The sequence below is a fragment of the Anomaloglossus baeobatrachus genome, chromosome 1, assembly GCF_048569485.1.
Source record: "Anomaloglossus baeobatrachus isolate aAnoBae1 chromosome 1, aAnoBae1.hap1, whole genome shotgun sequence".
Classification (NCBI taxonomy): Eukaryota; Metazoa; Chordata; class Amphibia; order Anura; family Aromobatidae; genus Anomaloglossus; species Anomaloglossus baeobatrachus.
In genome coordinates, this window is record NC_134353.1 from 606,718,095 (window position 1) to 606,745,784 (window position 27,690).

The 27,690-nt window shown below is 46.0% G+C and overlaps 1 protein-coding gene across 2 annotated transcripts; it reads left to right on the forward strand.

The window, feature by feature from the left end:
* The first annotated feature begins 140 nt into the window (after positions 1–140).
* RMI1 (RecQ mediated genome instability 1) lies at positions 141–24,277 on the forward strand. Of its 2 annotated transcripts, XM_075318397.1 has the most exons (3): positions 141–424; positions 9,343–9,669; positions 9,770–10,680. In XM_075318397.1, exons 1-3 carry the CDS (start codon positions 330–332, stop codon positions 10,638–10,640), a joined length of 1,293 nt encoding a protein of 430 aa, XP_075174512.1. In that variant the 5' UTR covers positions 141–329; the 3' UTR covers positions 10,641–10,680. The 2 variants fall into 2 exon arrangements, with proteins under 2 accessions (XP_075174512.1, XP_075174502.1); XM_075318387.1 differs by lacking the exons at positions 9,343–9,669; positions 9,770–10,680 and adding an exon at positions 20,545–24,277 and having other exon boundaries at positions 377–424.
* The last annotated feature ends 3,413 nt before the right edge of the window (positions 24,278–27,690 follow it).

The window sequence follows — 27,690 nt, forward strand, 5'->3', positions numbered from 1 at the left end:
CGATTGGACGCTCACGAAGCGAGCACACTGGATTGGCTAAGGAAAAAGCCAATCAATGTAAACCCCGCCCACCTCTTCCAACAGGGCACTGTGTGCTAAGCAAGCTTGGTTGAATAGAAATTCTGGCAAGACGAAGAAAATGAAAGCAGCGCCTAGCAATGTGGCGCACGTACCCGCTCCCGGGCCGGTACCGGCGTGTTCTCAGGGGCGGCCGCAGAGAAGCAGTAACGTCCTGTAAAGGGCGACCCAGAGTATAACACACGTATAATGTCAGCGCAGGAACAACACAAAGCGGCTCTCCATATGTTCTAAAGACGGTTTCCAAGACAATGGGTGGGGGAGGGGAGAAGTCTCGCGATACTCTGCGGGTTTGTGCGCAGCCTGCGGCCTTGTCTCGTGTACTGGCGCCTCGTGTGAGCCGCGGGTGAGTGCCGTGCGGTCCTGTGTATGGGGGAGGCGGGCCTGTCACATGGCTGTAGAGCAGCACATTGCTGCTGGTCGGCTCACCGATCGTCACCGATCACATCGGCCTCAGTATTGGACATTATCAACCCATACCACAACTTTGAGATCCGATCTGTTGGACAGGGGAGTAGTTTCTATTCTATGGCCCCGGTGCTGTCCCTGTACAGTGCACGCTCAGTGCAGCCGATCGCGCGTGTACTGGCACACTGCCCCATAGAGGACTCTGGAGTGTGGGCAGGGCACTATACCTTCCAGCACCCACCTCAGTCTGCACCGATAGAGGCTGTGATGTCACCAGACCGCTGCAGCCTGTGATTGACTGCAGCGGTCAGGCGCCAACCAGCAGTGACTGGGCTTATAGAGTCTCACTGCTCCTAGCCATCTGAACGCTTCACAAGCCCCATCCTCCTTTTCCCTGATACTTATACTGTGGTTCTCATCTAAATGTGTCTTCTCTTCATCTGAGTGTGGGGGTCACCAAATGTTTCTCTGCCACCTGACCGCTGCAGGCAGTCACAGGCTGCTGCTGTTCTGCTTCTTCTGAATGGAGCAGAGCCCACTTCCAGGGCTGTGCAGACCTCTGTAGGGGTCCTGGAAGGCGAGTACACCTCCGTTTATTATTTCCAGTCCCCCCACCCATTCCAGGCCGGTTTATCGCAGGTCGTTTATCTCTGGTGAAATAGCAATGCACATAGCAGTATGATTATTAGTGGAACTACGCTCCGGCTGCTTTCACACCTCCGTTTTTTCCTGTGCGGCACAATCCAGCACTTTGCAGAAAAAACGCAACCGTTTTTTTTTCTGCGTTTTCTTTTGCATAGACTAACAGTACCGCATGGGCTTGCGTTTCGTCCAGTTTTTGCCGCATGCGGCAGATTTAGCCGATGCGGCAGCTGGATGGAACGTTGCCTGGCACTTTTTTTTTGTGCGGCAAAAAAAAACGCATTGCGCCGCATCCGGCCGATGCAGCGCATTTTCCTATGCATGCCTATGGATGCCGGAAGCGGCAAAAAACGCATCTGGCTGCAGCATGCATTTTTTCCACTGCGCATGCTCAGTAGCCTGCCGCAAGCGGCAAAAACCGGACGGGCCGCATGTAAAAAACTTATGCAAAGGATGCGGTGTTTTCGCCGCATCCGTTGCATAGGTTTCACAGCCGGATTGAGCCGCACTGCTCAAACCGGATGTGTGAAAGCAGCCTCCCCTCATCGCATCCTGGCGGACCCTCGTCCACGCTCTGGGGGGTCTGGGCATAAATTCCACCACATGCTTGTTTTCCATTTATCTCCGCCCCTTCTTCCTTGATTGACAGGTGGATGACGGAGATGGGTAGAAAGGTACACGAAATGCTGTGCCAAGGGTACACCGAGCGCCTCATCAGTAGATTTCAATAAAGGCTGATTTCTGGGAATGTATCATAGTTTTGAAAAGACAAGTCGCCATAAAAAACTGAGGCAAACCATTCTAAATGCACTGGTTTTATTAAAAGGTTGGTCCACCACTCTTAAGAGTGCTTTACACGCTGCGACATCGCTAGCGATTGCTAGTGATGTCGCGAGCGTTAGCACCCGCCCCCGTCGTTGGTGCGATATGTGGTGATCGCTACCGTAGCGAACATTATCACTATGGCAGCGTCGCACGCACATACCTGTCCTGCGACGTCGCTGTGCCCGCCGAACAATCCCTCCTTCAAGGGGGAGGTGCGTGCGACGTCACAAAACGGCCGTCCAATAGCAGAGGAGGGGCGGAGATGAGCAGCCGGAACATGCCGCCCACCTCCTTCCTTCCTCATTGCCGGTGGACGGAGGTAAGGAGATGATCGTCGGTCCTGCGGTGTCACACATAGCGATGTGTGATGCCGCAGGAACAACCTCGCTATGTACGAGACAACGATTTTTGGTAAATGAACGACCTCTCATATACCAACGATTTTGTCTTTTGCGATCGTTTAAGGTCGCTCCTGCCTGTCACACGTTGCGATGTCGCTAACGGCGCCGGATGTGCGTCACAAACACCGTGACCCAGACGATATATCGTTAGCGATGTCGCAGCATGAAATTGGCCATATACAAACCCTTCTCAATCAGTTTCCCCAAGTAAAATAACACCTGCGCCGTTGCAGCTGTGTTGACACTGGCTCTCCTGGGGCTCATATGACATTATGTCACACGATCCCTGCAGCCACTTTATCGTCCCCATTCAGACATCTGGAGGAATTGAGAGAGCAGCTGCAGATCTCCCTTTCTCTGGATGTCAATTATGTCCAAAGAAGCGGACAGTTAAGGGGAACCTGTCATCAGAAATTTTGCACTAAACCTAAAAGATTCCGCCTCTGCAGCTCCTGGGCTGTATTCTAGCAATGTTCCTGTTGTTCTTGTGCCCCCTTTCTGACCAAAATAAAGACTTTATAAAGTGGTACCTTTTTGTATTGAAATCTTGATAATGGTACACGGGGGGGCGGGCTCTCTGGTGGCCGTTAGTCTGCCTCCTTTCGCTTTAGGCCGTCCCCCATCGCTCCATTCCATACTTCAGGACGCCGCCCGAGGTGCCGCGCACGCGAGGACCGCTGGTCACGTGTGTCGCAGGCACGAGATTATGGGCGGTGCTGAGATTGCATCGCAAGTGCCCGCCCATCATCTCGTGCCCGCCCTTTCCTCTCTGCCTCCAGCGTTCTGTGCAAGCGCTGGCCAGATGACCCGACGTCACCTCTCGTAACCGGTGGTATCCTGCTCCGCTCCTCCCATCTATTTCCTACTGCAGGGTAAGATGGGAAAGAGGTGACGTCGGGTCATCTAGCCAGCGCTTGCGCAGAACGCTGGAGGCAGAGGGGAGAGCGTGGCCACGAGATGATGGGCGGTCACTTGCGATGCAATCTCAGCGCCGCCCATAACCTCGTGCCTGCGCACACGTGACCAGCGGTCCTCGCATGCGCAGCACCTCGGGTGCAGTGGGCGGCGTCCTGAGATATGAAATGGAGCGATGGGGGACGGCCTAAAGCGAAAGGAGGCAGACTAACGGCCACCAGAGAGCCTGCCCCCCCGTGTACCATTATCAAGATTTCAATACAAAAAGGTACCACTTTATAAAGTCTTTATTTTGGTCAGAAAGGGGGCACAAGATGAACAGGAACCTTGCTAGAATGCAACCCAGGAGCTGCAGAGGGGGAAACGTTTAGGTTTCAAGCTAAATTTCTGATGACAGGTTCCCTTTAAGTGGCCGCAGGCATTGTGTAATATGTCACGTGAGCCCCAGGAGAGCCAATTCAACACCACTGGAATGGCACATGCACTGGTGAGTGAGTATAGGCATTATTTTACTTGGGGAAACTGATTGAGAAGGTGTTGCCTGAATTATGGACATCCCTTAATAAAGCACAGATCTTGCCAGCTTCCCCTTTGCAGTTTCAATTGTTGCAGAATAAGTAAAGGGGTTGTCTCACAATGATAAATGATTGGAATTGCATAGTGCTTAGAAAAGCAAACGCTTTTTCAATTTACTTGTCATTAAGGGGAATCTTGTAATCTGAGAGCAATTTTTCACTCTTTGTTTCATTGCAGCCATTTGGTAAATTATAAAAAAATTCCTTTTTTTCTCATTAATGTACACTCTGCACCCCATCCCCCATCTTGATAGAAAAAAACAGAAATGTAGATATTTTTACAAATTTATTAAACAGGAAAAACTGAAATCTCACATGGTCATAAGTATTCAGACCCTTTGCTCAGTATTGAGTAGAAGCACCCTTCTGAGCTGTGTGTGTGTGATCTGCTGTGTGTGTGATCTGCTGTGTGTGTGATCTGCTGTGTGTGTGATCTGCTGTGTGTGTGATCTGCTGTGTGTGTCAGCCAGCAGCAGGGGAGACCGGCGTGCAGCACCGACCGGCGATCACAGGAGGACCTGGGAACCACGCAGACGTCCTGGTCTGGCGAGTATGAGTCTCCTGGGAAGTGGGGGGTCTGCTTTTTTGGGGGGGTAAACTTACCCCCAACCGTGTTTCTCCAAGAATAAGACCTCCTCCAAAATAAGCCCTAGTGCTTTTTTGGGGGGCAAAAAAAATATAAGACAGTGTCTTATTTTTGGAAAAACACGGTAGTACAGCCATGAGTCTTCTTGGGAATGATGCAACAAGTTTTTCACACCTGGATTTGGGGATCCTCTGCCATTCTTCCTTGCAGATCCTCTCCAGTTCTGTCAGGTTGGATGGTGAATGTTGGTGGACAGCCATTTTCAGGTCTCTCCAGAAATGCTCAATTGGGTTTAGATCAGGGCTCCAGCTGGGCCGGTCAAGAATGGTCACAGAGTTGTTCTGAAGCTACTCCTTTGTTATTTTAGCTGTGTGCTTAGGGTCATTGTCTTGTTGGAAGGTGAACCTTCAGCCATGTCTGAGGTCCTTTTCTTCCAGGATATCTCTGTACTTAGCTGCATTCATCCTGCCTTCAATTGCAACAAGTCGTCCTGTCCCTGCAGCTGATAAACACGCCCATAGCATGATGCTGCTACCACCCTGTTTCACTGTTGGGATTGTATTAGGCACGTGATGAGCAGTGCCCGGTTTTCTCCACACATTCCACTTAGAATTATCACCAAAAAGTTCTACCTTCATCTTATCAGACCAGAGATACTTATTCTCATAGTCTGGTAGTCCTTAATGTGTTTTTTTGCAAACTTTATGCGGGCTTTCATATGTCTTGCACTGAGGAGAGGCTTCCATCGGGCCACTCTGCCATAAAGGCTTGACTGGTGGAGGGCTGCAGTGATAGTTGACTTTGTGGAACATTTTTCCATCTCTCTACTGCATCTCTGAAGCTCAACCACAGTGATCTTGGGGTTCTTCTTTACCTCTATCACCAAGACTCTTCTCCCACGATTGCTCAGTTTGGCTGTACAGTCAGGTCTAGGAAGAGTTCTGGTGGTCCCAAACGTGTTCCTTTTAAGGATTATGGAGGTCACTGTGCTCTTAGGAACCTTGAGTACTGCATAAATTCTTTTGTAACCCCGGTCAGATCTGAGCATTGCCACAATTCTGTCTCTGAGCTCCTTGGGCAGTTCCTTTGACCTCATAATTCTCATTTGGTCTGACATGCACTGTGAGCTGTGAGGTTTTATATAGACAAGTGTGTGCCTTTCCAAATCAAGTCCTATCAGTTTAATTAAACACAGCTGGACTTCAATGAAGGAGTAGAACCATCTCAAGGAGGATCACAAGGAAATGGACAGCATGTGACTTAAATATGAGTGTCTGAGCAAAGGATCTGAATACTTACCGTATTTTTCACTGTCGCACTTTTTCCCCCCAAATGTTGGGGGAAAGTTGGTGATGCGTCTTATAGTCTGAATGTAGGGCTGCGGGGAATGAAGGTGCTGCGGTGGAGTGGATCATCGGCGGCACGAGCAGGCTGTGCAGCGCCTGCCGTGACTACGTGGGCCCGCTCATTTCATATGCACGCATCCTCCTGCCCATCATCTTTCAGCTCTGAAGCCAGCGCTGACTGATGGGCGGGGGGTGAACGCATAGTAAACAGACGGCCCGCATGATCACCACTGGCAACTACAGCCTGGAGTGATCATGTGCGGTTGTATTCACTGCCCCGTGCGCATCATCATCAGCGCGAGGGGGGAGTCAATAAGTACGGTATACTCAGTGGTCTTTGATCCCTGCAGCATCACGATGTCCTCCTGTCTGTCTGCCAGCTGATGTGTGTAGAGAGCGGTGAGCAGAGGGATGACGTCATCGCTGTGCGTGCTCTCCACACACAGCAGTGTCCGCAGACAGGAGGACGAGCGATGCTGCAGGGAACGGTGACCGGCTCCACACAGGTCAGCGGCACTGCTGCTGACACAGACAGGAAGACGAGCGACGCTGCAGGGAGTGAGGAAAGGTGAGTATAAATGCTTATTTTTTTGTGCCATAGGATACAGGCCATATAGCAGGATGGGGTATATAGCAGGATGAGGGCATATACCAGGATGGAGGCATATTTTGAGCAGGATGGGGTTATATAGCAGGATGGGGTTATATAGCAGGATAGGGGTATATGAGCAGGATGGGGGTATATAACAGGATGGGGGTATACAACAGGACGTGGGCTATACCAGGATGGTGGACATATATACAAGGATGGGTATCATATACAAGGCAGGAGGATCATTACCAGGATGGGGTACCTTAGTAGAGAATTTAGTTACATTACCCCCATAACAGTGTCAGCAGCAGATCCTCGCCCCATAACAGTGTGTCATGACCACATTTTTTGCTTAAAATTTTATTTTCCTATTTTCCTCCTCTAAAACCAGGGTGCGTCTTATAGTCCGAAAAATACAGTATGACTGTGATATTTCAGTTTTTCTTGTTTAATAAATTTGCGAAAAGTTCTACATTTCTGTTTTTTTTCTGTCAATATGGGGTGCAGAGTGTACATTAATGAGAAAAAAAGTGAACTTTTTTGAATTTACCAAATGTCAGCAACGAAACAAAGAGTGAAAAATGTAAAGAGGTCTGAATACTTTCCATACCCACTGTATCTCTTACTATACTGGGTGTAGTTGTGATGACCTTCTGAAGTTTGCATTTGAAGAAAGCCTTTTAATAAATATTAGCAAATTCGTAGAATTCATTGTGACTAGATATGAGCGAATCTGAAAAGTAAAATTCGGTGTTTGTACCGAACACAGACTTTACTAAAAATGTGTTCAGAGCTTGGATACTTTACATATGCTATCTACTCGCACCACCATCACTGTACTCAGGCAGCCCAGTGCGAGTCGCTTGCAGTGTGTGATCGGCTCTCACTGGGGGTAACAACTGCGTGATCGAATTGGTGTGTACTAAAAAAAAAAGTTCCCCCGGAAGAGTTCTGTTTATGGCTGGCTGTATGTGTGTGGAGACCTGAACTGCCCAATTAGTGACTTCCATTGGGCTTCAGGTCAAGTCCGGGTCCAAAACCCAACTTTATCTTAAGTCAGACTGAACCCGCCAAACCGAACTTGGCCACTTGAGTGTGTGCATTAGATACTGTAGTAGCAGCTTGATAACTGAATAGTCACAGAAATATTCAACTGGTGAACACCCGCTGCACCAACACAGCCACCCACTTTTTAGTCCACATTAGTAATTTATACTGGCCATACATGTGCAATGACAGCAGGCAAAAAAAAAGAGACTAGTTCTGAAAATCTTATTTTTTAAATAGAACTGTCAGCGCTCAATGACTGTTCACACTAAGTACAGGCACTCAGTGCATCACGGGTGTGGTCAAACATTTAAAGGGACTGTCAGCGCTCAATGACTTCAAACCAAGTACAGATGCTTATGATTCATGGTGGGGCCAAACAATTAAAGGGAACCAATCACCAACATTTTCGTATATAACCTAAAGCCAGTGCTATGCTGGCACTATCAGGCTATACATACCTTTAGTGGCCATCTCGGATGTTTAGGTTTTGAAATCCAAGAAAGTAAAGTTTATAAAATTGGAAAATTGGTAGCTTCTTGAGTGACAGCAGCTGAGGATCAGATAATATCTGTGGGGTATTCATAGTTATACTAATTATAACAGAGGCAGGGGATAAGTATTATACAAACAATTCACTTTTTCACTAGCAGGACCTGTGTGAGGCCAAACCCATGTGACCAGAAGGGACGGGGCCTCAGCCAACAGAAAAATGTTGCTACATAGTATCAGCTTTGTTGGCAGAGGGCCCGTCCCTTCTGGTCACATGGGTATGACCTCACAGGTCCTGCAAGGGAAAGAGTGAATCATTTGTATAATACTTAGAATTAGCATAACAGTGGGAGGAAATAACTATGAATTCCCCCCCCCCCCGATATTATCTGATCCTCAGCTGCTGTCACTCAAGAATCTACCGATTTTATAAACTTTACTTTCTTGGATTTCAAAATTTAAACCTCCGAGCTGACCACTACATTTATATGTAGAATCAGCATGATAGTGCCAGTATAGCACTGGCTTTAGGTTACATAGGAAAATTCTGGTGAATCCCTTTAAGTACAACTTCAAACTTTCTTCTGCATCTATTCCCTCTATGAAGCCAGAGTTGCCAATCAAAGGAAAACGGGAGGGTGGCTATAGATGGAAAACAAGCAGGTGGGAAGGTGCAACTAAATGTTTGACCCCGCCATGCTACACCAAGACCCTGCACTTGGTCTATGTTGCAGAGTATGTAATGCAAAGTGAGGGGGAGGGGAGGCATCACACCCACACAGACTTTGATGTGCCTTGGTCAGAGAGCTGGCTTGCACAGGCAGCAGGATGAAAGCCATGCCTCCTGATCTCTGACGTAGCTTCCCAGAAGCGGAGCACACAGCCTTGACTGTGAAAAGTAGTAAAAGGTGCCTTTATCATGTTAGACAGAATGTAGATGTAGATGCATTTTTATTTCTCTGGAGTACCATTGTAATTTTGGTTTATCGACTGGCTTTATTCTTTGGCTGTATAGGTGTGTGATCTAAAGCAATTCTAAGGGGTACTTTGCACACAGAGATAAATCTGCGGCAGATCTGTGGTTGCAGTGAAATTGTGGACAATCAGTGCCAGGTTTGTGGCTGTGTACAAATGGAATAATATGTCCGCAATTTCACTGCAACCACAGATCTGCCAAAGATTTATCTGTGTGTGCAAAGTAGCCCTTAGACTGCGTGAATAAGGAAGAAGAAGTAAGAGACCGAAACCTCTTTTTATAGCCCTAATTCACCCCTCCCCTGCATATTTGCATAGTTATATGTCGCCCAACTACCCGTGCTCTGGCTGCTCAGTATCTCTGGGCACGTACATGCAGCACATTGCTAGCCAGGCGCTAGTTGCTTGCTGCAGCTGTTGAGTTTTGTTGTTGCCCATAGCCGTTGCATTTTTATTACAGGATGGCTTTCTCTATGACATCCAGAGATAGAGTGCTCCTGGCATGGCTTATAAGTAGACGGTTCAGGAGACAGCGAGCCATTGAGGAGGAGCAGAGGACCTCCACACTTCACGTGTACCCCACTGTGCCGCAGCGGAGCCCAAAGTGTCACTTTGCTACCCTGTACCAGGACCTAAGACAGCACCCTGAAAAGTTCTCCCAGTTTTGTAGAATTTCACTCCAGACGTTTGACAAGCTTCTGGAAGAGTTGTGCTCCGGTCTGACCCGGCAGGATACCAGCACTAGGCAAAGCATACTGCCGGAGGAGCAGCTGTTGGTCACCTTGCGGTAAGTAGTGTGTTGTATCTTGGGGGGGGAGTTGTCTCTATCCATTTTTATTTTTTTTTTAAATTTTTACAAAGCTTACATCTTTTTTGCCCTTCTGCAGGTTCCTGGCAACTGGCAATTCTCTGGAGTCTCTTCATTTAGAATTTTTACTCTGTAAAATCACCATTGCGGAAATCATTAGAGCAACGTGCGACCTAATTTGGGAAAGACTACAACCGACCGTAATGCCCACTCCCACCACAGCGGCGTGGCTGGACATCTCGTCACAGTTCGAAGCAACCACACAATTTCCTAATTGTGTGGGGTCCTTAGGTGGCAAGCACATTCAAGTCAGGGTGCCGCCAAAAAAAGGGTCCGGATCATACAGCCTTAAGAAATATTTTTCAGTCCTGTTCCTGGCGTTGGTTGACAGTCGAAACCATTTTGTAGCTGTTCATACCGTGGCTGATGGGAGCACAACAGACGCTAGGATGTTAAGCGCAACTAGGAATGGACAACAGATTCTGACCGCTCAATTATGCCTGCCCAACGCCAGACCGTTGCCCAGAACCACAGGATCGCCAGTGCCCTTTGTTATTGTGGCAGATGAGGCCTTTGCAGTGACCACCAATGTCCTGAGGCCCTTTCCTAAGCGAGGACTTGACACTAGGAAGCGCATCTACAATAACAGGCTTTCCCGGGCACGCCACTATGTTAACTGTACGTTTGGCATCCTCAGCAGCAAATGGAGGGTTTTCCTACGAGCATTTCAGCTGGATGTTGATGTGGTAGAGTCGATTATAAAGGCCTGCTGTATACTACATAATTATCTGCGTCTCCATGAGGCTGTGGATGTTGTGGAGAACATGCCATCCATAGAAAGAGTCACAGAAAGAGTTAACGAAATGCCTGACATGTCTGCACTCCAGGTCAGGGACATGTTTGCAGATTACTTCATGTCACCAGTGGGTTCAGTTCCCTGGCAACTTTAATCTGTATCAGATTTACGTACAATGTGTATATCCCTTAATTTAATGAATTCCTAATTTATGTTTCCTTATTAAATAAAGTATGGCTATATATTACGCTTATGAGGGCTTGAGTTTTTTTTAAACCTAATATACAAGTGCCTCTCACTGAATTAGAATATCATCAAAAAGTTAATTTATTTCTGTAATTCAATACAAAAAGGGAAACACATATATAGAGTCATTACAACAGAGTGATCTATTTCAAGTGTTTATTCCTGTTAATGTTGATGATTATGGCTTACAGCCAATGAAAACCCAAAAGTCATTATCTCAGAAAATTAGAATAATTACCACAAAACACCTGCAAAGGTTTTCTAAGCATTTAAAATGGTCCCTTAGGCTGGTTCAGTAGGCTACACAATCAGGGGGAACACTGCTGACTTGACAGAAGTCCAGAAGGCAGTCATTGACACAATCCATAAGGAGGGTAAGCCACAAAAGGTCATTACTAAAGAAGCTGGCTGTTCACAGAGTGCTGTATCCAAACATATTAAAGGAAAGTTGTGTATAAGGAAAAAGTGTGGTAGAAAAAGGTGCCAAGCAACTGGATAACCACAACTTTCATAGAGATTGTTAGGAAAAGGCCATTAAAAATTTTGGGGGCAATTCACAAGGAGTGGACTGCCGCTGGAGTCAGTGCTTCAAGAGCCACCACACACAGACATAAGCTGGACATGGGCTACAAGTGTCACATTTCTTGTGTCAAGCCAGTCATGACAAATAGACAACGCCAGAATCGTCTTACCTGGGCCAAAGAGAAAAAGAACTGGACTGTTGCTCAGTGGTCCAAGGTGTTGTTTTCAGATGAAAGTAAATTTTGCATTTAATTTGGAAATCAAGGTCCCAGAGTCTGGAGGAGGAATGGAGAGGCAAAAAATCCATGCTGCTTGAGGTCTAGTGGGAAGTTTCCACAATCAGTGATGGTTTGGGGAGCCATGTCATCTGCTGGTGTAGGTCCACTGTGTTTTATCAAGACATCTACCAGAAAAGTTTAGAGCACTTTATGATTCTCTCAGCTGACAAGGTTTTTGGAGATGGAAATGTCATTTTCCAGCAGGACTTGGCACCTGTCTACACTGCCAAAAGTAGCAATACGCGGTTTAATAACCACAGTATCACTGTGCTTGATTGGCCAGCAAACTCGCCTGACCTAAGCCCTATAGAGAATCTATGGGGTATTGTCAAGAGGAAGATGAGAGACACCAGACCCAACAATGCAGACGTGCTTTAGGCTGTTATCAAAGCAACCAGGGCTTCCATAACACCTCAGCAGTGCCACAGGCTGATCGCCTCCATGCCACGCCGCATTGATGCAATAATTCATGCAAAAGGAGTCCTGACCAAGTATTGAGGCATTTACTGTACAGACTTTTCAGTAAGCGCCAACATTTCTTATATAACATTCTAATTTTCTTAGATAATGACTTTTGGGTTTTCATTGGCTGTAAGCCATAATCATCAACATTAACAGAAATAAACACATCAAATAGATCCCTCTATGTAATATATGCGTTTCACTTATTGTACTGAATTACTTAAATTAACTTCCTGATGATATTCTAATTTATTGAACTGCACCTGTATGCGGTTGCTATAGGCAACTGCTCAAAGGTTTACTTTTTAGTGAACAAGGCCCAAGAGGTATGATGCCCGTTATCTATGTATTATGTGGCTCAATTTACCTCTTATTGAAACTCTTTTCCGTTCTCAAGAACGGAGAGATTTTTAATCTGCTGCTTGTTTCCTAGATTACAGAAGACCTACACAGTCTATCAGGACAAGGAGCGCACGCGTGCAAACTCTGCTGCATAGCCTGTGAGCGCTGCTCTGAAGCTAGCAGGATTTCTTCTCTGATGCCGCAGAGGCAAAGTATCCTCTGCCAGCAGGATAGGAGAACACACCATTTTGGGCCAGAGGCTCATCCATGCTGCGACATGAACTGTCAATCTTCAGGAGCGCGCTGCCTCCAAACGAGGCAGAGGAGAGGTGTAAGGCTGAACTGCAGTAAAGAGATCAACCCTTTAATTCTCAGTATAAGGTCTGTTTTAGATGTCCGTGTTTTAGGTACATGTGATATTCGTTTTTCACACGGATGCCACATGTACCCATGTTATTCTCTGGAGTTACACACAGATCTGTGTGACCCCACGTTGCACCGCATGTACACATGGAGGTATGTCCATTTTTTTTTCTCCAGGATGACAGGTCTCACACAGATTGCACACTGATGTGACCCCTGTGACATGTACCGGAGAAAACACGGGTCTGTGAAATAAAAAGATTTTCTATATTCACCTGTATCCAGCGCTGTTTTCTTCGGCTCTGCTGTCTACAGCTGCTGACCCCCGCTAATTATACTCATTGAATATTCAGTGCACCTCGGACCTGGAAGCAGGAGCATCGCTGGGGAAAGCATCGCTGGTGACAGGTGAGTATCTACCAAACAGTGTGTGTGCAGTGACGTCCAGGAGGTTATCCAAGTTCCCAATGAACTCTGATGAACCCGTGAAGTCACAGTCATGACACCCGCTGTAGCGTGGGGGTCGCGGGGGTGTCATCAGGAGGTCATCCGAGTTCAATGGGAACTTTGATGATGTCTTGGATGTCACTGCACACACACTGCTTGCTGAACACTTACCTGTCCCCGATGATGCAGTCCCCGGCGATGCTCCTGCTTGCAGGTCTTCAGTACACTGAATATTCAATGAGCATACTTAGTGGGGTGCAGAAGCGGGAGACGGCATTGCCGAAGACAGTATCGCTTGATACAGGTAAATATAGAAAATCTTTTTATTACAAAGACCCATGTTTTCTCCGGTACATGTCACACGTATGCAAACACAGATGTCACATGTGTGACACACGTATGACCATACCTGTGCGTGTGGCTTGTACCTGATTAAACATGGACATCTGAAACTGGCCTAAGGCATCATGTAGTGTCCGGAGGCTGATGGAAAAAATATAAGCATGCTAGACATAAGAGGTATTCTGAGAAAAGTCCAGTGCCTCATGGAGGTACCATATGGCAGCACACAGTACTAAAGGCTTCTCTGAACAGATCCATAGGACCTCAGTGAGAAAATCCCAAACTCATACCAATACCTGAAAAGGGTTGTCTGGCAAGTACATTTTTATTTTATTTTTTACAAAACAATTAGGTTTATAAAAAAAAAGGTGAAGGAAGCCATAGCTTCCTCCCGGGTGAGAAGAAATTAAGTGTTCCGGCCTTAATCCTCACCTGGCAGCCCGGAGTGGGTGAGGGCAGGCTGCCCTCCTCCCTCTGCCAGGCAGTCTGCTCTGGTTGCCATTGCAACAGGGATGCAGATCGTTAATTGGCTGAGTAAAGTGCTGCCGCAGTAGCCTTGGCTCAGGAAATGGGAAGAAACGCCCTCATCTTGAGTCACCGAACAGTGAATCTTAGCAAATGTCACCCAAAAGGGCTTACAATGTGATTGAAAAATCATTCAGACATTGCTGGCGTGTCTGACATTTCATCATTCAGTCATTTAGAATAAATCGTTGCCTGAAACATTCTCTTTATTATGCCTCCCACACAGAGGTATTGTATAATCACCGATTGATAAAAGCCGTAGACGGGCACAATACGCCTATTTGCATATTTACAAAATGCCTCCGACAACAGATGTTCTAAGCGCAATGCTTGTTTATGCAGAAGATGCTTCTGTTTATTTAATAAGCACGGAAACTGTATATTTGTATGAGCGGCTCATGAGGTCAGCTATGGCGACCATATTCCCTCCGCGCACTTACAGTATAGGGGCCCGTCTCCACTGCCATGTCGCTTCTAGTGAAAACTTCTATTCCCCAAATAATAAAAAAAAATGTCCCAGAATTGTTTGCATACCACTTTTCATTTTGTCCTTCCTCTTTCAGGCTATTGTTACACAGCGTTTGGCCTAAGTTCAGGGGCTCTGTTACGGATTATGTCGGAAACCCCGCAAAACAGGATTCGGACCTGTGCATCCATGGGACCATTGACTATAATGTTGCGGGCGGACACACCATTTTGTGCATCATTTTCAGCCATATAGGTCTAGTTCAGACTGGCAGCAAGACATAGTCAACTGCGTCTTGGATTCCACCTCCAATTAGTGTATATTGCCGACATTGGGGCACACTGTGTCTTCGCCCGCAATATTATGGTCAGCGGACCCATCGGTGCATATGTCCAAATCCTATTTTGCGGGATTTCTGACATAAGCGCAGGCAGAACCATCTATGTGAACGTTGCCTTAGGGCGGCTTTGCACGTTACAACATCGCACGTGCGAAGTCGGTGGGGTCAAATCGAAAGTGACGCACATCCGGCGTCACTTTCGACATCGTAGTGTGTAAATCCTAGATGATACGATTAACGAGCGCAAAAGCGTCGTTATCGTATCATCTGTGTAGGCTCCGACTTTTTCAAAATTACGCTGCCGCGACAGGTACGATGTTGTTCCTTGTTCTTGCGGCAGCACACATCGCTGTGTATGAAGCCGCAGGAGCGAGGAATCTCACCTTACCTGCCGCCGGCGGCTATACGGAAGGAAGAAGGTGGGCGGGATGTTTACATCCTGCTCATCTCCGCCCCTCCGCTTTGATTGGCCGTCTGCCGTGTGACGTCGCTCTGACGTTGTACGACCCGCCCCCTTAGGAAGGAGGCGGGACGCCGGCCAGAGCGACAGCGCAGGACAGGTGAGTGCATGTGAAGCTGGCGTAGCGATAATGTTCGCTACGCCAGGAATCATAAGATATCGCTGCTGCGACGGGGGCGAGGACTATCGCGTGCGACATCGCAGCATCGGCTTGCGATGTCACAACGCGCAAAGCCCGCCTTATTCTCTTGGAAATTTAAAATGACAACTGAGTGTTGCCATTTTCTTTGAATTGATTGGTCAGTGTATAAGTAGATTATGATTAAGGACTAGTTTTTTGTTTTTAAATTTATGAAGTCCGAAACGCGTAAAGTGCTATGTTCCATACTCCTCACCATGGTCTTCATATAAGAATTTTTTAACCATGTATTAATAAAGAAGTTTGATTTTTAACATATTTTTGGAATTGGTGCTGGGTCCGATTTTTCCCTTTCCTACAAAATAAAGGGGCAGGTCAGATACTCAACCTGTCCTACATTCAGTCTTTATGGCTGCCAGAAAAAGCCGAGTACAGAGATCACCATCCCCATATGTAATAAATGTAGCACAGGTGCACTGCAGCTCCTTTCTAAAGGGGGTAAAAGTTCCCTTTTCTGCCTTTCGTTCGGACTCCCACTGATAAGTTATCTTTTGGATAGGTGACGACTTGATTTCACTAAATACGAATGCTGTTCTTAGTGACCGTTAACCTTCCCTAAGCAATAATGACACACTTTACACTTTCCGATGGGGATTAGCACCAGATTCTTATTGCACAGATTGAAACTGTACCATGTAAAGATGTACAATTTTTTTTTTTTTATCTAATTAAATCAAAATCAGTCCAAAGCGGTCATTATAAAAACCTTAACAGTATGACATTAAAGAGGTGGTTCATCCCTTTTCATTATTGGCCACATCAATATTATTTTGAGAAGCAAGCTTCTCTCAAATACCTTACCTTGCCTTGCCAATAGTGCCTGAGCGTCTCTATTGTGTTCCGCTCATCCCCTTTGCGTGACCCCCGGGATCTGTGACCTCTGGGATCTGGTGATGTCAGGTCAACTTTCAGTTGACCTGACCTCACCGCGGCCAGCCCCAGTCTCCGTGAGTCACTGGGCTGTGGGCAGCATTTCACCGCTAATCACTGCCCAACGTCGCTCCTGCTTGCGGCTCTCTGCGGTGAAGGAGGGAGCAGGGAGATGCTGCGCTGTGACGAGTGGGGATACGCCGCCCACAGCCTAGTCAGTCAGGAAGACTGGAGCCCACTTTAGTTGACGTTAACATCACTGGACATCAGAGGTCACTGAGCCCGGGGGTCACGTGAAGGGGGTGAGTGAACCGCAATAGCGCCACTCACAGGCACTATTGGCAACACAAGGTATTTGAGAGAAACCTTGTTTCTCAACATAATATCGATGTGGCCAGTAATGAAAAGGGGCAAACCACCCCTTTAATAGTTTTGCTTTCGACAAGGGCTCAATTACAACTTAAAGTCTGCGATTATCGCACATCAAGATGTCGCACGTTGCATTGTGATATCACTGTGGTATAGTTATATGAGCAGATAACATTTCATGTCTACATCTTTTTTTTCGGGCAGGACATAAGAACAGTGTTGGCTTTTTGTGATTTGAACCACTTTCCAGATCACCCCCTCCCACCATTGGTACAGAATACACAAGTCGGTGTAGCAATACAAGACTTTAGAGACCTAGCTTAAAAATATATGTCCTTATTCTCTATTATGACCATGATTGACATTTACAAACATCTGATAGATCACTCTGTTATAAAGCAATAGATTTTTATTTTATAAAAATCAATATGTTTTGGTGCATCTTTTCTATGTGTAATATGCCAAAGATTGTTCCGTTGGCATATATGTATCTTTTCTGCATTGTTCTATCTTTGCAAAGCATTCCTAAATACAAATGTTGGCATAAAATGTAGCTATTTAAATGTATTTTTTTTTCTTCATTTTTTCTGGGCATAAACTATTATGATCATACGGGTAGTTTATACAGAATTTGACTGACCAGACATGGAGGATTTGTTGTGGATTTTCTATGTGATTTTTATGCTGAATAAACACCTGGTTGCCATCTCAAATCCCTATTTCACATACAGCCATTAAATTTCCAATGCAGAGGTGCAAATCTCCTCCACTGGATTGACCCTTAGCTTTTTGGGGTCATAATAATTTTGTGTCTGGGATCATTGGCAATTAGTGATTAAAAATGATATGACTTTTGCCATGGTAGGAAATATGATGGCACCTGTATGCTGATGCCATTATTTGTACAGATGGCATGAAGATTAAATGCCCAGGGCTTTAAGATCTGAACAATATTTTCTGTTTTTGGATGGAACTAGCATCCAAAGTCAGATAAACACGCTTTTTTTTTGCAGCCGGTACCTCTATTACTAATTCTTTAAAATATTGGTCTTAATATGTAGGAATGTTGTGGCCAACCTTGAAATTGAATGAGGATTTTACTAATTGGATTGTTAAACAGATTTTGGTAAATTTCATTCTCCCTGTAGTTAGTTTAGTACAAGATTTTATATTTGTCATATTTTCTTTTTTTATTAGTAAAGATTTCATTTTATTTACTAAGCACTTGCATCAAAATTATTATCCTCTTAATATATTGCAGTCATCATCTATAGTACTGTGTACTTACAATTGCTCATTTTGCCCAGTTAATCCTTCTCTTTTCTATTAGGTCTATGACATCACTTGATTAAAAACAGACTAGCTGAATCCTTCTAAGCGCTATGTAGAAATAGGAAGTCAGTTTTCCCTGCATGAGTCATCACTGCAAAAGTCAATGGCAAGGAGGGGGGGAGAACAGCTGGGTAAGGAGTTCAGGAGGGGGATGGTTCATGCAGGGTAAAGTTGTTTTCTGTTCCAAATCGAGAGAAGAAAAGAATTAACTGGGTAGAAAGGCAAAATGAGCAATTGTAAATACACAGTGCTATATAATATGATGATTGCAATATATTAAGAGGATACAATCTTTGATGGCAGTGCTTCTTTAAATACTATTTAACACCTGGCTCAGTCTCTGTTGCTTGCTCTTTTACTTTGCTTTGCTGTTGCCTATTTTGCCTCTTCATAGTAAAGTATTTAGTGAGTTTTTTACCTTAGAATTTGTAGACAAAACCAGCAGTGGGTGATAAATACAGAAGTGGTGCCCATGTGTCTATTATACTTTTCCTCTGAATGTCTCACTCCTGGTTTTGGCTACAAATACTGAGGTAAAAAACTCACCGAATACTCAATGTGTGCATGCGGCCTTAGGGTGTGTGCACACAACATCTCTCTTTCTACAGCAGAGCGGCCGAGGTTTACCTAGCCGAAGTCGCTTTAAGGAAAAAACAAACAATCTTTTTCTTGAAGCTTCTTTGGTGGAGGTTTTGCCATCTTTTCTTGCAGAGCTTCCACCTCCCACGTCTTTTTTTTTTTTTTTATTGTTTCAACTATAACGAGCAGTTTACTTAGAAATGAAGCTTCCTCAAGAACAAACATGCTACTTTAACCTCTTCATGGTTTCTGAAACCTGGAAGCAGTTAAAGGAAGTAACAAAAGACTAAGCCTGTACAGCAATGTCTTTACATTGCCTTGCATTATGTCATTTTTTTAATGTTGATTCTGCAGGGAGGATATGATCTTTGTTCCTCCCAGAATCTTCTGGCTTTCAGTCATAGGTTTGAGGACAGTGCACTTTCAGTCACTGCTCTGTGCATAGTGAGCAGCAGCTGTAACCGCACCGCTGGTACTGACTGCCAGAGGCTCTGCACTGATGCACTACTGAGCCGGTTTTGAGTCAGTGCCGGGGCATAGCTACTAGCTATGCACTGAGTGACGACTGATACCATTCCAGCTGTGCACCTATGACTAAAATCTGAGGTTGCCAAGAGAAATAAAGAGAAAAAAAAGAGGGGGAGACAGCAGTGTCTGAGAATGGCATGCAACAAAAGTGTAAATTCACATATTCATTCCAACTGTACTATAATACAAAATGAGATTTTTAGCAAACAATTGATCAATTCTTTGAGCCACCCCTGCCACGTCATGGCAAATCTCAATAGGGGGTCCTACTGTATATTTTATATTTTCATTGTGCCATGCGGCCTCCTAAATACATTAAAAGCAGAGCCATATTAAAGCAACACATATACCTGTAACATTTCAGAACCGCTTCCATGTTGCAAAGAGAGGCAGCTGCGAATAAAGGCAGTCCAGGTCCCAGCATGTGCAGCGAACTCCACACTCACCAGGACAATGTCAGAACTGGCCCTCACAGTGCCTGACCCGCAGCCATGAATGAAGGCGGAGCAGGCCCAAGTAAATGGTGCTTAATTAAGAATGCCTGTGGAAGAGGGTGAAGTGGCTGAGTGAACAGCCACCAAAATTAATTTTGATGGAAATAGAAAGATTATGCAAGCCAAAACCAGGCATGCGCGGCATGATGGGGGTCAGCCACCGAACCAATAAGTAACAATAAAAGAGGGCGCCCGCACTGCTTGAGAATGGCAGACAACAAATAAAAAGTGTAAATTCACAAATTATTCCAACTGTACTATAATGCAAAATGAGATTTTTAGCAAACAATTGATCACTTTTTTGAGCCACCCCTGCCACGTCACAGCAAATCTCAATAGAGGGGTCCTACTCTACATTCTTTATTTTCACTGTGCCATGCGGCCTCCTAAATACATTAAAAGCTCCCCCCTCTTTTTTTCAAGAGAAATAAAGACCATTTTCTTCCCGATAGCGGAGCTCTCATTTCTGCAGCCACACAGCCTCAGAACACTATTTACGTGTAGATTAACCCCATAGCTGCAGGTTAATGGCATTTTTTTTTTAACATGACCGGTTCTCTTTAAGGGGTTGTTATTAGAAAAACAGCTTTTTTTCATTCAGAAATAGTGCCACCCCTGACCATAGTTTGTTTGTGGTATTGCAGCTCCGCTACATTTAATTCAATTGGGCTGAGTTGCAATACCAGACACAACATATGATTAGCTCCGTTGCTGTTTTTGAAAGGTCCCCACATACATAAAAGTAGATTGAATCCAATCCCCTTTATTTTGGTGGGAATATACAACTTATGTGTACAGAGGCCTTCTGACTCCAATCGTGGGCACCTTTAGAATGATTATGGTTTTAAAATTTTATTCTTCAGATAAAAGTTCTAATAATTTTTTTTATCCTAGGTTCCAAAATGAGTACTTGTGCTGATAGAGTGAAGGCATGGCTGTCATCGACTTGGCATATTAAAGTTCCAGATCCATGGTTAGAAGCCTGCATTAGCTGGATTCAGGAAGAAAATGGAGGCTCTTCAATGTCTCAGGCTGTAATCAATAAACAAGTTTTTGATCAATGGCTACTTACTGACTTAAGAGACTTGGAACAGCAAGTTCTGCCAGCAGGTGTCTTGGATTCCCTTAAATTTGAACTAAGTGGGTTTTATGCGATACAGATAGATTCCTTAGTTGATGTCAGCCAACCTGCATACTCTCAGCTGCAGAAATTGAGAGGAAGAGAAAACTCAAATGATCAGGTTACAGCTACAACTCAAGCAACGCAACATTCTTGGGAATCAAAACCATCCCGATTGCTCATGCTACAGTTAACGGATGGAATTCAGAACATTCAAGGAATGGAGTACCAAACTGTCCAAGTACTTCATGCTGGACTTCCACCAGGAACAAAGATCCTGTTACAGGGTACTATGTCTTGCCGTCTAGGTGTTCTGCTCCTTAAATCAGAAAATGTGAAAGTTCTCGGAGGCGAAGTGGAAGCTCTGGTGGCAGAACATGCACAAGATAAAGTTCTTTCGAGATTGATTGGTGTGGAAGATGATCCTGTGCCCCAACGAACACCAGTGGAAAATCAAAGTACAGCAAGGCCACAAGAGGCAATTGTAGAAGCAATGGACTTATCAGATGAAGATCTACTAGCCGGTCTTAATGAGAGTGAGGAATTCACAATCAATAATACAGTTCCTGACAGTGGCTACGACACTAGACGTGAAACTTCAAATCACAGTTCAAATATTTTATACTTGGATCATCAAAGGACACAGGTATCCGATATTAGGCGCACATATGTCACAGCTTCCAATGAAAACATTTCAGCTGCAGATACTTTGGATGAGGCTTATGATTTCGATGATGATTTATTTTTAGAGGAAGAAATTCAAAGAGAAATAGAAGAGATGGCTTTTATTCAGCCTGAAATCTCCCACCATTCATCTAGAGAAATAGTTATGTCTTCAGCAATCGCTACCAGTACTCCATCGACTAAACAAACGCCGATACCTGAAGTAGTTCCTTGTCAACTAGATCTTCCCCCATTTACCTATTTGTCAACCGTATTGACTTACCCAAGTACTACTGTCAAATGTGTAAAGTTAAAGTCCTTTATTGTTACTTTAAATGGAAACCTCACCAGCAGTAGTGGCATCTGGAGTATAAAAGCTAAGATATCTGATGGCACTGGATACCTAGATGTTGAGTTTAGCAATGAAGTGCTTACAAAACTTATAGGGTTTTCGGTGCCTGAAATGAAAAGCCTTAAAAGGGATCCTAGCCAGCAGCATAAACTGTTAGATGGCCTTCAGAAGTGTCAGACAATGCTGACCGATTTCTGTGGCATAATGACAGTCTCATACAACCCTACAACATCTGAAGCATGTGTGATCTCTTTACAAGAGGTCACTGAAGAAATGAGTGTAAGTTTGAGGAAAAGGTTAAATCCGTAAGAACGTAAGGACTTCGACTCCCATGTAAATCGTATTAACTGACCAAAAAATGCCATAAGATTGTGCTCCTTTGTAAAAATTAACTATGGGAAGATATTGGAAATTACCATACTAGTTAATTTTCATTTGTGCTTGATGCCACTGGGCTATTAATGAGGACCTGGATGTCTTCTGTGTTTCCTTTTACACAAAAAAAAACCCTCACTTGTTATGCAAAGGCTTTAGAGATCACTAGCAAGATTGCCCCCTTGGATGAAGGGTGCAGAGCATAAATGTTTTTATATTTCTATTTCTCAACTATGTAAAATGTACAAAACATTACATTTAGCATTTTACAGTTGAAGGTTTTAATAACCACATATATAGTTTTCCAAGTGTTAGGGGCTATCTACAATAAAAGATTATCATCCTTATTTATTCTTACAGGGAACCTGTCCTGTAAAGCTGGGTTCACACTAAGCGACAGCGACAACGACGTCGCTGTTACGTCACCATTTTCTGTGACGTAACAGCGACCTTGTAAGTCGCTGTTATGATCGCTGCTTAGCTGTCAAACACAGCGACGCAGCAGTGATCATAACGTCGCTGTGCTACATGTGCAGAGAGCAAGGAGCCGCGCTTAGCGCTGGCTCCTTGCTCTCCTAGGTACAGTACACATCGGGTTAATTAACCCGATGTGTACTGCAGCTACATGTCACAGTGCAGGGAGCCACGCACACTGCTTAGCGCTGGCTCCTTGCTCTCCTTGCTACAGTATACATCGGGTTAATTACCCGATGTGTACTGCAGCCACATGTGCACAGAGCAGGAGCCGGCACTAGCAGCAAGAGCGGCGGAGGCTGGTAACGAAGGTAAATATCGGGTAACCAGGGAAAGGTCTTCCCTTGGTTACCCGATGTTTACGCTGGTTACAGCTTTCCGCAGATGCCAGACGCCGGCTCCTGCTCCCTGCTCGCTTCATTTCGTCGCTCTCTCGCTGTCACACACAGCGATGTGTGTGTCACAGCGGGAGAGTGACGATGAAAAAATGAAGCTGGACATCCAGCAACGACCGGCGACCTCACGGCAGGGGCCAGGTCGTTGCTGGATGTCACACACAGCGACAGCGACGGGACGTCGCTGCAACGTCACAGAAAATGGTGACGTAGCAGCGACGTCGTTGTCGCTGTGTGTGACACCAGCTTTACTCTGCAGCTTAATTGTGTTCTGACACATTGTGGCCACCACATGGCTTTATGGAGGAAATGAACTTTATTCCTCCTGGCAGGCTCAGGCTTTGAGTCATAGGGGCGCAGCTTCAGTCATCACTAAGTACATAGTGATTGGCCACTACTACCGCGCCACGGTCCTGATCCACTACTGAGCCTGCTGTCATTAAGGGCAAGGGGAATTGTTACAACTGTCGGTCACTATGCATTTAGCGGGGACTGAAGACACTCCCCTAAGACTCAAAGCCTGAGGCTGCCAGGAGGAGTAAAGTTAATTTCCTCCTAGCAGCGGAGCTCTCAACACAACGACCCCATAGCGTCAGAACAGCATTAACCTAGATTAACCCCATCTACTTTTTTTTATGATAGCTTCCCTTTAAAAATGCTGGTTTTACGATAATCTTCCTGTTTAACAGGCTACCGATTACCTGATGAATGAGCAAACTACTCGTTTCATCTGGTGAAATTAACTTTTGTGTAGCGCAAAAGATCATTGTTCTCAGCGGTGCAGCAGTGTAAACAGGACTCGCACTGTCGAGAACAATGGCAGGCTATGTGCACTGAACGATCTACTATAGATCCCTGTGCTCATGGTCTACTTTGGTCTGCCAGGCTATTAAATTACCGCTGATCTGTAAAAGTGTACCGATATGCGGCGGTTATTAAACGGCCCCTTATGCTTAATTACCTGCAGAAAAAGTACATAATGATCTTGCCCTTTAAATGCAAAAAGCCAAACAGGTTTGGCAAGATGAGCGTTCTCGTTTTTAAAAGAGCATCGGGCATTCACGAACTATGCAATAGGTTAGTAGGAAATGTCAACACTGAGCTTTTTACTGTGCAGACTAAATGTAGTTTGTCCGCCAAGTCTTTTTGTGTTCATGTATATAATGTATATTCTTCAAATTCCTATTGATTACTTGTTTTATAATGCTTTATTTTTGACATTTCTTTGTATCTTAAAGTTTGACCAATTAAAGTGTTTTATAGCATTTAAAGTTTTTCTCTTTTAAAGTTGAGGAGTCCATTCCTTACCTAGCTAGCTATATCACCCATACACAACCTATCTGGTTATCATCCACCGCAGATTCGTATCCCTAAATGTCTTAGTTATTAGCCAAACCCTTGCAGTTATTTCACATTGCAATGACCTTATAGTAATGGAGGTGCTAAATGGTGGTGATGGCAAAGTAATAACCGCACAAATTTACATGTCATCCCCCCCTCCAAATTTATATAGTTGTACCAGCAATTAAAAAAAAAAACCCACATGGTAGAGTCAACAGGGGAGTAAAGCCTGCTTTACACGAGATGATAGATTGTGCGATAGCACAATCGATCGTACCCGCCCCCGTCGTTTTTGCGTCACGGGCAATTAGTTGCCCATGGCACACAAACTCGTTTAACCCCCGTCACACGTACTTACCTTCCGGACGACCTCGCTGTGGGCGACGAACGTCCACTTCCTGGAGTGGGCGGGACGTTCGGCGTCACAGTGACGTCACACGGCAGGCGGCCAATAGAAGCGGAGGGGCGGAGATGAGCGGGATGTAAACATCCCGCCCACCTCCTTCCTTCCTTCCATTAAGCCGTCGAGTGCCGCGGGAGGCAGGTAAAGCTGTTGTTCATCGTTCCCGTGGTGTCACATGGAGCAACGTGTGATGCCACGGAAACGATGAACTACCGCCGCCATTTTAATTAAACGATTTTATGAAACCTAGCGACGAGTACACGACTCACGATTTGTGAGCGATACTGCGTCGCTAGGAGGTGTCACACGAAACCACATTGTGCGGTATGTCGGATGTGCGTCACGAAAACCGTGACCCCAACAACATATCGCACAATCTATCGTCTCGTGTAAAGCTCGCTTTAATGTTACAGTAGTGCCCAACCAAAGGTACCAGGTGGCAGACTCTTGGTCTCGCACTATAATCCTCGACTCCTTTCACTTAAATGTAGAAAACTCCAGATTGACAAGGGAGAATTGTGAAAGTGGTGGAATATCAGTCTACTCTCAACGAAACATAGATACTTATAAGGCTGGGTAGTCAGGAACTGCTAAAAGGAGACTGGTGCTGTATATACTGTGAGGTAGCGTCGTCGGCTGCGCTGCAGAAGACACGGGATCCAGGCACCAAGGTTCACAGCACACGGTTTATTCCAAAGAAAAAGTCCACAATAGTACATAGGTGCCTTTCCGGCAGAGAACTCAGGGAGATGTGATCACCCCCTCACACCCGGCACACCTGCCCTTGTTCCTGAATCTATTTAACCCTTCCTTCAGCCTGTAGGGAAACAGTATTAACCCTATAGTGGATTATCATGGAGTGAGCACAACCGGGGCGAGACATACCGGCCGTCATAGATAACCCCGGTCACAGTCTCACATACCCCCCCCTTCAGTTCAAGCGAGCGGGGTTGAACTCCTGCCATCAAACACGGGCCGCGGGACAAGGCATCGGCGTTGCCCTGCAACCTACCGGCCCGGTGTTCAACCGTAAACCGGAAGTTCTGCAGAGAAAGGAACCACCGGGTAACCCGGGCATTCCGTTCCTTGGCGGACCTCATCCAGACCAGTGGAGAGTGATCCGTCACCAAGCGAAACTGACGTCCCAGCAGGTAATAGCGTAGGGACTCCAAGGCCCACTTGATCGCCAGGCACTCCTTCTCCACTACGCTATAATTCCGCTCGGGAGGGGTGAGCTTCCTACTTAAGAAGGTGACGGGGTGTTCCTCCCCCTGAACCACCTGAGACAGCACTGCCCCCAGGCCGACCTCCGAGGCGTCAGTCTGTACTATGAACTCCTTCCGGAAATCAGGGTTGACCAGAACGGGCTGTCCGCACAGGACCTCCTTCAGGGCCCGGAAGGAGTCCTCGGCCTGCGGAGTCCAGCGCACCATGACGGACTTCTTGCCTTTGAGAAGGTCCGTCAAGGGGGCTGATAGTCCCGCAAAATCTTTTACAAACCTCCTGTAGTACCCCACGATACCCAGGAAGGCCCTAACCTGTTTCGTGGTCAGGGGTCTAGGCCACTTCTGGATCGCCTCAACCTTGTTAAATTGGGGCTTAATCACTCCTTGGCCTATCACGTAGCCCAAATAGCGGGCTTCCGTGAGTCCCAATGCACATTTCTTGGGATTGGCTGTCAATCCGGCTGTTCGAAGCGCGTCCACCACCGCTTGTACCTGTTCCAAGTGAGTCTGCCAATCGGAGCTGTAAATAATGATGTCATCAAGGTACGCTGATGCATACGCCTGGTGGGGTTCCAGCACTAAGTCCATCAACCTCTGGAACGTGGCCGGAGCGCCATGTAACCCAAAAGGCAAGACAACATAGTGGAAGAGACCCTCCGGCGTAACAAAAGCGGTTTTCTCCTTGGCGGACTCCGTTAGTGGCACCTGCCAGTACCCCTTGGTCAGGTCGAGCGTGGTAAAATATCGTGCCTGTCCCAGCCTATCAATCAGCTCATCCATCCGGGGCATGGGGTAGAGATCAAACTTGGATATTTCGTTCAATCTCCTAAAGTCATTGCAGAACCTTAAGGAGCCATCGGGTTTTGGTATTAGGACAATCGGACTAGCCCATTCACTCCGGGATTTTTCGATGACCCCCAGGCATAACATTGTCTTTACTTCCTCCGATATGGCTTGTCGTCGAGCCTCCGGTACTCGGTATGACTTCAGGCGTACCTTCAGGTGGGGCTCGGTGACAATATCATGTCGTATCAGACTGGTCCTACCGGGCAGCTCGGAGAAGACATCGGGGTTCTGCTGAACCAACCGTCTGGCCTCTCGCCTCTGTGTCTTGGTGAGGGCTTCTCCAATCCTTACTTCCGGTTCGTCCTCTCCGGAGGTCGCTGGAGCCGGATGTGAACGACCCGAAGAGGAGGGAGGTGGGGAAAAAACAGCCATCAGGCTTTCCCGTTCCTGCCAAGGTTTTAATAGGTTGACATGGTATATTTGTTCAGGTTTCCGCCTACCGGGCTGCAATACTTTATAGTTAACCACCCCGACTCTTTCCTTTATCTCGTAGGGGCCTTGCCACTGAGCCAGGAATTTACTCTCCGCCGTGGGAATCAATACCAACACCCGATCCCCGGGATTAAAGGTCCGCACGGTGGCTTGTCTATTGTAGCGGCCGCTTTGCGCGGCCTGAGCCTCCTGTAAATGCTCCTTCACAATTGGCATGACCGCGCTTATGCGGTTCTGCATACCCAAAATGTGTTCAATCACACTTTTATGGGGGGTGGGCTCCTGCTCCCAGGTTTCTTTTGCCAGGTCCAACAATCCCCGGGGATGTCGCCCGTATAACAATTCAAAAGGCGAAAACCCCGTGGATGCCTGTGGCACCTCTCGTATGGCAAACATCAAATAGGGAAGCATCA